The sequence below is a fragment of the Corella eumyota genome, chromosome 3 (assembly GCF_963082875.1).
Source record: "Corella eumyota chromosome 3, kaCorEumy4.1, whole genome shotgun sequence".
Lineage (NCBI taxonomy): Eukaryota > Metazoa > Chordata > Ascidiacea > Phlebobranchia > Corellidae > Corella > Corella eumyota.
In genome coordinates, this window is record NC_137492.1 from 5,119,697 (window position 1) to 5,133,815 (window position 14,119).

The following is a 14,119-nucleotide window of genomic DNA, read 5'->3' on the forward strand; positions in this document are numbered from 1 at the left end:
ACTAATACACAAGTTACTTTTTTTTTTAAATTAATAAAATAGAAGACTATATATACGATTAAAAAAAACGAATTGTAAACAAAAATCTAATATATAGAAAATTTTGGCAATTTAAAACAACCACCATTAAAAAATATCTTAGCATAAAAATCATATCTCTATTCTAAACAATAAAGTTTATGCTTTTATAAAATTTTCTTTTTCGTCCTGGCCAACTATTGATTCGTTTTCACTACTGAAAAAAATAATTCAAAGTTAAGGGTCTTAAGGGTCTATATCTTTATTCTCGGTGTAGAAAGCTCGACTTAAACATAAGTTAACCTATGTCTTTTGTGTGACCTATGTGTCCCAGTATTAAGTTACCTTAAGCAGTTTTTTAACTCATTGCCAGATAATCAACCTAATGATTGTTTTTTTGCTTGGCAGGGGTTTGTACTGTTTATACCTTGTTATTCAAGGGTGTTACATTAAAGCAGTGGGGATCAAATCTATTCAATTATTTAACCAAGATTTGACATACCGGGTTGTCACAATTTTTAATGGTTTTATTTTTGTACATAATTTTATCGCTATGGATACATCGATTCCAAAAATATCATAACAACGTATAAAATAACAATTTACCTGGTGTGTTTTCTAAAAAAACATCTCAAAAACGTTTTTCGCAAATCTCTTCTAAAATTTCGCTCAGCCTCGTCAAAAGTCATAGCCAACTCTTTTCCTTGCGTTTCAGGAAAAGTTGAGGCCAGTACCGCTGCAAGCGCCGCTAACACTCCGAAGATGGTCTAAAAATATAGATAATACATTTAAACAGTTTGACGTTATTTTGTATATTCTTTGGTCATGTGACAATAAGTAGAGAAGTCACGTGATGTAATACCTATTGAAAGCTAAGGAATGTAAAATTAGTAGGTAAAAGGCTGTTATACCGTTTTTGATTTACAAATAGGTTTACAATTTTTTTTTATAGATTTTGTGTTGTACAAAAGTGTTTTTTTAAATTTAAGGCGAACTTTTAAGCTACTCAGTTAAGTCTACAAACCTGTGTAAGCCATGGGATTGAATATTGTAATTGAATTGAAAATGGGGAAATCATGCTTCCAATTCGAGCCCCAACGCCAGCTAACCCTAAAGCCGTTGATCTAAACATTATACCAATGTAACTTAAAATAGGTCAAGCATATAAAACAATTATTAGAAAAAAATATATAAAAAATGTATTAAGTAAAGATAGACATAGAGCTTTAAAAATGTGTAAAAATAAAATTTCTTTTCCTAAAAAATAAAAGTTAACTATCGGACAAATTTTACTTCATATCAAAATTAAGTAAGTTTATTAACCTTCCGCATGTTGGAAATAGTTCAACAGTTTGTAAATAAATTATTCCGAACGCCCCGCTCGATCCAAATCGACCAATCATCGCTAGAGCGACTCCGATCATTTTAAGTTCTAAAAAAAAGCAAATAATATTTTAAAAGAAAAGTTTTTAGGAATTTTAATTTAAAGTAATTGGTTATTTGATAGGAATTTTACGCCGTACTATTTTATTTTTTTTTATTTTTTACAAATAAGTTAGCACCTATGTTTTTTAATTACTTTTACAAAAAAGTTAGTACCTCTGTTTTTCAATTACTTAAATCTTTTTTGTTAGTTTTTATTTAAAATGCGTAAATGTCTTTGTAAAAATATAATGTGTAAATAATAATAAAATTCTAACTTTGAAGCAGTTATATACAATGATATCTTTGTAGGTATTCATAAGTGCTTTTAAACTTTAACTATTACAAAGAACTAACTGCTAACGCCACTTTTAATATAAAAATTTGTATTTCAAAAAAAAACTGATTTTTACCGGGTACTGTAGATTCAAATTGAATAACAGCAGTCGAGGACAGGCAAGCTAAACTTGATATGATAAGCGCCCCGGTTATTGCTTTCGTGCAACCAAAATAGGTAATAGCTGGGATTGACAACAAGCATGCCACACACTCCATCATTCCTCCTATCCCGTTATTTAGAAATTTGTCACCAGCCAATGAGCCACTGTTAAGTGCCAGTCCAAAATACACCAAACTACAAAACAAAAAAATATTTTAAATGTGTAAGATAATCGATTAGGTAACATACCTTGCTTCGTGGTATAAATTCATTTAAGTAGTGATAAATAGAACGAACAGGCCTATGTTTCTTTAAAAGATACATCAACAATATATTATAGTTTATTTTTACCTTGTAACCATCCATACCACCATGTTGCTTATAGTTAAGAATCTTGTACACGGTAATCTAAATGTTTCTTTTAAAGTGTTCACATTCTTTTGTTCAGCCTATAAGTTAATCATAAGCAATTTAAGTTTAAAAAATAAGGAAAAATTACATTTGTAAAATTTAAATAGATTGTTTTTTATTTTTATACAGATGAGTAACTTTAGAACAAACATTCAACATTCAAATGGACAATACGTTACCAAAAACTAAAGATTTTGGGACAACTTTTATCTTTAAAGGGTAAGTTTCATATTAAAAAAAAAATTTTAATTAATATAACAGACGGCCCTGGTCCTGGTTAAATTCCCACTTGCCCTTAGAAAACTGTATACATTTTAGCCGGGCCAAAAATAACATTCAATAACTTAATTATTAATCAATTATAGTTTTCAAAAAAGTATATATAAAAACCTATTTATAACTGTCATGGTATTGCAACATTAGCAAATAAAATAAATATGATAAAAACAGAATTTACTTGTTCTTCCTTCTCTGTCAACTTAATCAATTCAACCCAAGTTGTTTCGGATAAAGTTGCATTATTTCGTTTTGCTCTTAATTTACAATTTCGTTTAGCTTGTTCGTGTTTGCCCATTGAAAATAACCATCTAATAAGAAAAACAAATTTAAATTTTGATTAAATTTTATAAATATTTTGCAATCTTTTATATATTGCATAATAATAGAATATAAAGCTTTACCAGCGTGGTGTGTTGATAAGAACACTTACTACATCACCATGGGGTCGTGGGTTCAATCCCCACTGCCCTCATGCTGTAGCGCCCTTAAGTAAGGCTAATGGTATGTATTCCTGCTGAGCTAGCACTCAATTGGCAGCATAATTACCGGGCAATTATAATTTATATAATATCCCAAACTGCTAAAGACAAATCGAGACTGGGTCGGAGTAAATAATGTTACTCTATATTTAGGTCGCACATTCGACCTTCCCACATCGATGATAAAGATATATACAACAAAGCTAAAATTTTTAGAAAAAATTTTGCTAGGCATAAATATTTTTATTTTCCTCATTATATAAACATTGTTTTTTTAAAAAAGTAAACAAAAAATATAATTTTACCTTGGCGATTTAGGTAATAACAATGAGACGATGAAAAACAAGAGCAAACTACACGAGAGACAAATTTGCAGATCCTTCCAGTTCCTCAAAAAATAAGCACTAACACTAAACAGAACACATCCTAATCCAAAGCAGGCGTTGATTGCCAAACCGTAATATTTTCGCCATTTTGGAATGGAAAATTCGATACCTATTTCATAAGTGAATGTAAGTGTACGTTGTACATTAAAAGTAATGGCATGACTTGCCAAATGTTGATTTAATTTTTTTTTAAATGATGTAATATTTTAAGTACTATGTTATTGGAAGAAGTCAGTGGTTAGTACGATACAACATTGAAAAAAAATTATTACACACTCTAAGTACATGAAATTGAGGTTTAATTGTGGTTTAATGACGTTAGTTCAGGCAATAAAAAAATTCTTGTCGCACTAATGCCCAACCCCGCACGGCGTACAGATTAAAAATATAAAACTTATTACCTTAAGATAACTAAAAAATATTAAACATTTTTTTTATATTCAAATAAAAAAAACGCGATACGCTACTTAATTAAGGATAAGTAGTCAAGAATTATATTGATCTGTATTTTTTTACACTAGTAATATCAAGCTTACCGCAAACGACTGCAGCTATTAGGACTGGGTAGTAACAGAATATAGTAAGAGCTCGAAGTATTGTAAAGACGTAAACGTTGGGTGAAAAAATGGTAACACAACCCAAAATAACACTTCCAATTGACCCGACGCGAATTGTGATAATTCTTCCAAACCTAAAAAGTAAAACGAATTAGAAATAAAAACTAGTCTATTGTAAATGTGAAAAAACTGGTAAAATCTGCTTGAGTATTGTTTAAAACTGAATTGCAGTATTTGTTAGTTATAAAATCAACTCTTAGGCTACGACAAGCAACTAATAATTATTGTTTGCCTATGCATTAGGCTCCAATACATTCCTTTGAAGTTTACGTACGTTTCTTTTGACACCGTTCAAATATATATTTCTACTTTGATTAAATTATATTCTAAATATTTACAAACGGCAGACATTTGATATTTTAAAATACTTTAACTATTTAGGAACAAATGTATTTAAAAACAAAAAATGTTTAGGTTTATTATTGCTTACCAGAATTTAAATATTGGCAATTTTAAACAATACTATAAGATACATTTTATTTAATTTCAACGAAATAGGTTTGTAAAATTGACATATATCTTAATTTGCAAAATTAAATATTTACCTGTCTGCAACAACGCCTCCTACCAGTGCACCAAGTAACATTCCAACGAAAAACATTGAATTTGAGAAAGAAGACAAAGTAAGACGTTCGCACACCAGATCCCACTAAAATAATAAAAAATTTAATAATTACAAAAACAATTGTAAAAATGCTGATCTCTTGGATTTTTTTGCAAATTTTAAAGGCTTTACCCAACTAATCTCTAATAATTGCTAACTACCAAATATTACCACATAAAACATACCTGGGTAACGATAGTTGACTCAAATACGCTTCTATCATGCACAAATTTTGATTGACAATTCGACAAAGCAATAGTGTGATTTGAAATGTTTCTTAACATGGAAGTGCATTCCGTCAATGTCGAGTTAAAATCACATTTTTCGAAACTGTATTTATATGTCTGACAAGTGTCGTAGTTCCTCTGTTAAGAAAAATTATTTTATTTAGTACTAAACATGTAGTTTTTGGAATGTTAGCTTTAAGCATAGCTTGTATAACCTTTTTCCTATCATTTTGCCAAACAACAATTAAAAATTCATAAGTAAATAAAACAAAGGTGTTTAAGTTAAACTGCTAAAGTCGACAGAGGTTATAAAATGATAAATTTAAAATAAAACTTCAGGCAAGTCAATTCTTAAAACATTTTTCGTACTTTTACAGGGTCCCAAGGCGAAAGCTGTTCTTGAATTTCTGTTTCTGTCACGTTAACAAATCTACTCGAGTTGTCAACGGCTTCAATGTAGCAACGAGAACCCGAAGAACCAGCTGAGAAAAAACACTGAAGGTTAGTTTTAGTTATTACAAAATATAATATTTAAAAGTTAAGCAACTAAACTGATAAAGTTATTTGACCCAAGTTTTTGCAATCAATTGTTATTAGAAATGCGTAATACTGTTGTGAAATGTTTAATCTACAAAGTCAATGTGAAATTGTTACAGTGTATCGCTTAGTTGGTTGAATGTTAAGAAAGTAATTATTTTCATTCCAAATCATATTTACTATTACTGGCGTGTCTATTATAAGTCTGCATTTAACAATTTGTAAGGCGTATTCTATATTAGGTAAACAGGTATTTGTTTTTGTTTACATGCAATTCTGATATGTTAATATAGTGTTGGAATTTAACTAAAATACGGTTGTCAGAAGTTTAACTAAATACAAGTAATTTAGTAGTTTTTTTGTCATTAAGCAATTGCACGTTGTTGATTTAAACATGTCGTTACCAACCAAAAACTGCTGAATTGAAAAACATGTTTTTATGTATAAACCGAAAACTCCTGGTAAATATTGACTTCTACAAAGTTATATCTCTGATCTTAAAATGTTGCAACTCTGCAACTTAACGTAATTAAATTTTTATTTTGTTAACTTAGCGGGAGTATATATTAAATATTTTAAAATAGATAATCGATTAAAAAATAAGTAGAAATTACTAAAAATTAATACAAAAATTAAAATTAAACAACAATATGCATGCTATGTATTAAAAAAAAAACAATATTTAAATTTAAAAAAATTTTAAATTGGCAAACAACGCTATACCTTCGTAAAGATATTTAAAAAAAAGTAATAATAAGTTTTCAAACCTAAAAATATTGAACCAGTAATTATAGGTGGCCCAGCAAGAGATGCAAATAACATCAAACACAAAAGTAAAATATGATATCTCCCATCCCCAGTAATTTCATCAATAACTGTACCAAACGAAATCATAATTTTCAAATTTTGCAAAAAATTGTAAAAATCTAAAAACATTAGTTAAAACTTTTATTAAATGTATATTCTTATTTTATTATTTGCGATTAATATTTTTGTGGCCTACATTTGATTATATTTTGCTATAGCTACATTTTATACTTGATATAGTTAAACTTGTTTACTTATTTTAAATTTTTCTTTTTTTTTTAAAAAAACATGGCCTTGCGGGAAAATTAAATGGCCCTCAAAGGCATTGGTATACCTCTAAAACCATATTTATAATATCGAAACCTAAACTTTAATTCTATAACGTCCTTAAAATTTATATTTGGCTGACACACTACCAAATTTTTAACTGCTTCTGAATGGAAATATCCACTCTTTAAAACCTAAACCAGTGCAATCCAGTCTTTTAAATACCTGCATGGTGTTAAAAATTAATTACTTCGTTCCAATACGTGTTAAAATTTAAACCTCGTTTTTACGAGGCAATAAAACTAACTTTAATACCTTGTATTGCTTTCTAATGTCTTCGTCGTGAAGAAACGCGTATTGAACTTTGTCGCGTTTCTAAAGTTGAAACGTTTGCGATTTTATGGTCATACACTAATAAACTTAAGGTTTCAAATTCTAAGTGCACGCTGGTTTACCATTAATAGGTAACTCCTTTAGAATGGAGTTAGCCTGGTTACTTAAAATGCTGCTAAATGTAGTACTATATCAATACTTCGTACATTATTTCAAGACTGTTTTTTCGACATTCCCTTTTTTTGATTATTAAACTACTTGCTGACCGAACAGCCGTAAAGTTTTGTCAATAATATTAAAAACTAGTCTGACTGGTTTGGTATAAATTTATTTAATTCGATTTCCTTTCAAGCCTTTGCACTTAATTAAATAACCGGAAACTTTTCTCGTACTATCCCCTTTATTCAAATGCACGAAGGGTTGAAGTGATATATTTCAAAGTGCAGAAGTTGTTGAAACAAGTTCTGCTTCATTAGAGTTGGTAACGGAATTTAGGTTAAGAGTCAGCAAAAAACTAGGACATCGTTAAGGTTTTTATTATTTACTTACAGCAAAACAAGGCGAAAGAACTTTATTTTTATAGAGATTACACGACATAAATTAACAACATTTACCATGTTAAATAAAAAAATAGCATTGAGTTAGTTTTACCATCTAAAATACATAAATAGCATTGATATTTTAGGTTGTTAAAACTAACTTCTATAAGTTAAAAAAAATTACTTATATCACAAAAATTTAAATTTACTGAATGCCTGAGCCTTCTGAAATATCATCATCGTCGAAAAAAATGTCTTTAAACGTTTTCGGTTTTACAATTTCTTCTAGCGCCTTAACAAAAACGGCAGTGACGTCATCGCCCTCGTCGTCGATGACGTCACGATTTTTCTTGTCGTCGTCGATAACGTCATATAGTTTGTCAGTGACGTCGTTTATTTTAATGTGACTTGCGGATTCATGATAAGCTAGTCTTGATTTTGATTCTGTATCCCACAAAAAAAAAATGATACTGAAGTCCCCAACTTTAATTAGGGCAAATAACACAACATTGACAAGATAATAATATTAAAAACTTTAAAATATTTGTAAAACTAATTTGTCGTTTTTATAAAAATATGTATTTTTTAATAAAAAAAATAGTTATTTACCATACCTGGTAATATATGATTTCGTAAATAATCTGACGGTAATTCTGGTTCAGTTTTATCAAGTCTAGTTTGTTGATTATCAAAATTGTAAATTATCCCTCTATATTTATACCCATGTTGTCTATTTTCGGCATATTCGCCTTTAAATAAAAAAATATATAAATTTTTTTGTTTAAATTTGAAAAAAAATAATTTTATTTTTAATTTTGTGACGTCATTTAAATTTATGACCTCACCTTCTATGATGTTAAGTCTTGCACTGGCGTTAGAGAAGCCGTACGTATTTTTTGCCACGCACGTGTACAAGCCCGCATGACGCATGGTCACGTGATCAATTTCCAACCACGTAGTCACGTGATACTGAAGCGGACCGCTTCTAATCTAAATAGAGTTGTAAAGAAATGCATAAGTGATAAAATACTCTTTGTTTGTAATATAGAAAAAATATTTTGAGAGTTTTTTTTTGATATAAGTATGATTTTTATTTAATTGAATTTTAATTAAATATATTTAGGATGTATTGCAAGATTTGATTAGGTTTTTTTTATTCATATTTTATACTTCACAAGTTTAAAGTATGAAAACACATGTAACCCGTGTGTATGTAAACTAGCATAGGTACATAGTATTCAAAAGTAAATTTTTAGTAGATATATCACGTAAGAAGTAATATACATTAATATTATATTCATAAAACAATTTAGCAACTTATTACATAAGGACTTTTTACATTAATCATACTTAAGATAAATAAGACATTTGAATCTATTGTTGACTTGTTAATACTAATCCAATTTTAGAACATATTTCACTCTATTACATTTTAAACTCACAATTAAATCAGGGGTATTTAAATTATTCACCTGTATTGATATCCCGTCACTTAGTCCGAGTCTGAATACATTTTCACCATTAACTAACCATTCAAACCAAGCAAGCGGATAGCCTGAAACTGAGCAACTAAACACCGCAGATGAGCCCCCAGTTTCGACGGTCTGATTCATTGGCGGAATCTCCACTAGTGGCGCTAAAGAACAAAAAGTATAAAAAATATTTACGGTGAAACTGTTCGGTAGTGTGGTATACCGGTCATGGCTTTAGACTACGATCCAAAAAGTTTCGAGTTCGAGCCGCACCAACGTCACACTATTCGCCCTTGAGCCCGGCGTTCACGGATAGCTTAAACACGTCCTAAACCGCATACCCCTACCCGATAAAAATATAAAAAAACCGTTCCCATTATAGGGGTTATGGAATAAAAACGGTGTGACTGTACTGCGCTATACCGGTAATGGCATTGGATTGTGGGCCGGATGTTTGCGTTTAAACTCAATTACTTAGGCCACACTATTTGCTTTTTAGCCAGACGTTTTCGAATAGCTTAACCAGGTCACAAAAATACATTATTTTCCAATAAAAAAATATATAAAAACCCGTTTTAGGTAATATGAAAAAAATTCGCCAAAAATGTTTTTGGTTTTAGTATAAGAAAATGACTTTATTAAGTATTATGATATCCTAACTATGTACTATGTAATTTCGTTTACGACAATTTAAACGAGTGTTTTTTCAAGAATTATATTTAATAAAATTTTTACTTGCGTACTTTAAATTGCCACAATCAACGATTTCAAATATCAGCTTAATGTTAACCATATCATAAGCCCTAAAGCGAAGGAAAAATAAAGTAACATTTAATTATCAAATTTATTTAAAATATTAAACCACATTTTTATCCCGAGGTGATGTGCAAACTTTACGTTATACAATACCTAAAATGAACCTAAATTTTGTTTAAAAAGATGATTTCAGATAATTTTACTTGAAATTTTTTTTTGTGTTACTGAACCCTTTAAGTTTTTTACTTGCACTGGATTATATTTACAAACACACGAATTATGTTATTTTAAATATCTAGTTTGATGTTGTATGGTTATGCTCGTTGAACAAGAAAATTACAACTTTTAAGATGAAAGTATTTTTTAAACATTATAACTTTAAATATAAAAATATATAAGTATTTTTTAAACATTATAACTTTAAATATATATCGTATGCTTAAGGCATAATATGCACTTCTAAAAATGAAATTGTAACATTTTAAGTGTAGTTTGATATGTATACCGCTTTAAAAACCAAGGTTAAATTTACTAATGGAACGAAACATAAAATTGTAAGATTTAAATAAAACTGACAAAATTTGTTAAACATTGCTTTCATATTCATAAAAAACCATGATATTAAACAGTTACCTATAATTTTAAATTTTTATTCTTGCTAAAAATGACAATTTTTTAAATTTTTGAAGATTTTTTATATCCCCAAAAATCGTGCCTTAGACGTCCTTATCACGTGAGCAAAAGAATGCGTTGCGTGCTGGCAAATGTTACCCATGATTTATTTTGGGTAAATACTACGTCACGTGGTTCGCTTAATGTGTGTAAATAAAAAAATTTGACCGATATCTTTGCAACATAAACTTTTAATCTAAAAAATTATTATATGCAATTTTTTTTTAAATTTCCTACCAAATTAAGTAAATTCAATGTTTTAGCATTAGGATTCAAAATCACAGCATTTTAAAATAAATTTTGATTGACGTGGCTACATTTTAAAATTGGGTTCCTAACAACCAGCAACATAAAATATAAATTCGTTGCCGAAACACAAGCAAAGGGATACCGTAAACGTATCGAATAACCAAATAATGTTGTCGCAAATGGGCCTAGACTTTTAAATAAACAGCTAACAGTAGTATTAGTAGGATTTGTATTTTAACCAAGTCAAGTCGCAGGCAATGACCCGTTTTATATAAGAGCTAATGTGTCACTTCGAGTTGACATAATTGAATTGGATTTTAAGTGCAAGAATTAAGTTGTAAAGGTAATGCGATAATCAAATCGAAATTAAAGCACTGAAAACTTTAAAATAAAACCGAAAAGCCTCTAAAAGTCAACTAAAATTAATTCACATGGCGTATTTAAAATAACTGTCTTTAAATTTTAAAACTTAATGTCTGTAATTTTTGCTTTGGGTCGTTTTTGCATGCATTTTAGGCTGAGAATTTGTGGCGCACCTATGCCTTGCGGCCACCCCTTAGTTGAGTGATGTCTTCTTTGATTTATTGCAAATTTTTTGTTTAAACAACGCAGCTGTTGCATGATTAATTGTTTTTCAACAAACCTCAACAATTTTCAAAAAAAATCATCGTATGTTTAAAAAATTTTTTTTTTAATTTTACTTGTTAATTTCTTGTTGAAATATTTATATGCAACTCAATAATTTTTAAAATTTTTATTTTATTACTTTCTTATTAAGAAATTAAATTTTAAAATTTTATTAGGTTTGTAAAAAATGCGGTCTATTTTGAATGTGTTTCTTATACGTTTTATAATGTTAACATATTACGATCTTCGAAAAAAAAAATTTGGCATTTGTTTACAAAATAAATCTGCAGCGAGACTGGCTGCATTTTTCGTCAAATTTGTAAATCATAAAGCTAACAAGACTGCCAATTACAAGGCGTGGGTTACTTCAATCTTTCAGCATACTAATCGAAACGTTAACCTAACATTTGCCCTGGCATTTCTTATCGTTAAGAACATCTTGTCAATTTTTGAGTCATGAAAATTTGTCCTTTACCTTTAAGCAGTTAGCATTCTGATTCGATACTTGATATGTAAGATTTACTTTAAAATTACACGCTATTAAGTTGAAAATTTTAAATCGAAATTTAATGTTTTTAAAACATTTTTTAAATACCATTTAAACTATTACTTGCTATATATTAACGCTATATTTAACTTTCATTATTTGTTATTTTTTTAATCATTATTATAAAATTATTTTTTTTATAGAAAATAATTTCGTGGATGGATTTTATTCCAAAACGGTAAAACTGAAAATCCCAGACAGATTAAAAAAGGGCAAATATTTTTTATATGGTGGAATAACAAAAAAACAGGTGGGGTAAAACTATTTAGTGTTTATTTTTTTTTTAAATTAATATTCTAGTAACACAAACTTGCAAATTTGATGTAGTAAGACATATGTATTTTTATATTCACCTGCTAAACATGGCCCATCGTGTGCTTTTTTCAATCCCACTTTTCTACCCATCGTTCGTTTAAAACGGCACGGATTTGAATACGTTCTACCGTCGTTACCGCAGATTACTTGATTCGATATACATGCGCAGTAGGCGTCAGCTATTCCAACGCTTCTTTGTCTAGGTGAGACGGGGGCACAAAAAAGCCCCTTTCCACAAAATCCAAACCTTATAAATAAAATTTAAAAAATAAATTAAAAAAAGAACTCGTAATATATTTTCTTAATCTCGAAATTTCTATTCGTTGTTGGCGTAATTTAATACAAATAAGAGCGGGTAAAACAGATTAACTAGTTTAAGCTTGTTGAATATAATAAAAGTGTATTAGTTACTCCTTTCATTGATTATTTACATTAATTAAAAATATTAAAAGCAGTCTTTGGATGAGCGCATATTCATTAGAAACCCAAGCTATTGTTCAAGTAAATCACATGCCCAAGTAGTTTTATTTCAATTTTTTTAAATTTGAATTTATTAATAAACAACTAACACAATGACCTGAAAACGTCTCCGTCCAAATCACAAGGCGTATCTTCAAGGTTTCCACAAACATAACAACAGTCACAAGCATCTCTGATCAGTCCGCTTGGACAGTCAGTTGGTGGTTGATCGCACATATTCGAATCGCACTCCCCACATGAGGTTGTCCAGTCAAACAATAAAGGATGTCTTATTATAAAAAAAAAGTTATTTTTAAGAGATATATAAAGGTATACTACATATATCTTATGTCCAATAGGCATAGTAAGATTATGAGCCAATATGTTTCGGGTTGAAGCCGCATTATTGCCACACTATTCGCTCTGAAGTCCGAAGTTCACGAATCGCTCAAACACGTATCGATAGCACATCCTTCTTTCCAACAACAGTTTATATCACCCTAACCTAATATTTCAGTGGCGACTTAGCATTAAAAAAATTTAATATTATTAAAACACAAACCTTTTTGAGTGATAATTCTCTTGTGGAATCCTCAAATTATCATTTTGACTTAACAAATTTGAACTGTTTGTTGATTCGACTTCATAGTTTTCGTCCATGACGTTATCATTTTGATTATTGACGTAGTTTTCTTCTAGCAGCTCTTCCAAATTATTTATAGTTTGCTTATTAAGTTTTTGGGCAATTTTAAAAGGTTTAGTTTTTGGGTGAAAATTTCGTTTATGAGTTGGCGACGCAAATGATAAAATAACTTGTGAAATTATAAATAAAACTGCCAAAGCATTGTTCAATTTAATATCCATATCTGACACGTTGTAGTTATTCCCGTTTTTTCTTTTGAATCAGTTTTGAAAGCCTTTTATGTCTAGCTTATATGCGTATGCTACGAAATGCTAAAAAATACAAAAATAAGCTTAAGTCATATTAAAATAAATAATCTTTTTTAATCAAGCAGCTGCATTTTGGTCTTGCAAAACAGAATTAACTTCCTTAATCAACTTGAACCCTACCTTCCTATGTGCACCTGCTTTTTAGAACCGTAACTATAAACATTGAGAACAATAGAACTAAAGATGCGACACACAAGCTTGAACATATAACAATGAACTTATTTGCCGATTACCGGGTTTTTACCTGCCCGCATAGGTTTTCGCTTAATGTCTGGTTCGCTTTTTTTTCTACGTGTCGAGTATGGTACGAAAAGCGAAACTAAATTTAGCCGGTTAAAAATATTTTTGCTGGCGGTGATTTTTGATATTGCCTAATAAAAATTCATGTTTTTTGTTTAAAACTTGATCTATTTTAAATCTTGGAATTTGTTTGACGTATTTTTAATTTATTTGATTTTTTTTTAACAAACCATTTTTAAGTTTTAATATTTTTTTAGAATTTTTAAACACAACAACGTTTGAATACCCGGTAAAGATTATTTGGTTTGTACGCTTAAACTAAGAGTTTTTTTATTTATTTAATATTTCACTATGTTTTGTTGTACCTTTAATTGCTCCAGTTAAATACACCAACGTTTTTGTGATTTGTTTTTGTTGTTTTATTATGTATTTATGTAAGTGTTTTATTATATTAATACCTTAACTA

General features: G+C 29.2%; 2 protein-coding genes across 2 annotated transcripts; both read right to left on the bottom strand.

Annotated features, from left to right (window-relative positions):
• Positions 1-177: 177 nt before the first annotated feature.
• On the bottom strand, positions 178-6,339 carry LOC145745197 (solute carrier family 22 member 16-like). Its single transcript, XM_082563204.1, has 13 exons — positions 6,187-6,339; positions 5,252-5,364; positions 4,841-5,020; positions 4,597-4,700; positions 3,971-4,125; positions 3,354-3,543; positions 2,748-2,877; positions 2,231-2,328; positions 1,854-2,074; positions 1,342-1,450; positions 1,043-1,142; positions 625-785; positions 178-235 (listed from the first exon to the last, which is right to left on the bottom strand). The coding sequence occupies exons 1-13, from the start codon at positions 6,311-6,313 to the stop codon at positions 178-180; spliced, it is 1,746 nt and encodes a 581-aa protein (XP_082419330.1). The 5' UTR covers positions 6,314-6,339.
• Positions 6,340-7,315: 976 nt separating this feature from the next.
• Positions 7,316-13,412, bottom strand: LOC145745623 (uncharacterized). The gene is made up of 7 exons (XM_082563753.1): positions 13,025-13,412; positions 12,581-12,751; positions 12,042-12,250; positions 8,838-9,001; positions 8,211-8,355; positions 7,980-8,114; positions 7,316-7,809 (listed from the first exon to the last, which is right to left on the bottom strand). Exons 1-7 carry the CDS (start codon positions 13,324-13,326, stop codon positions 7,571-7,573), a joined length of 1,365 nt encoding a protein of 454 aa, XP_082419879.1. The 5' UTR covers positions 13,327-13,412; the 3' UTR covers positions 7,316-7,570.
• Between the last annotated feature and the right edge of the window lie 707 nt (positions 13,413-14,119).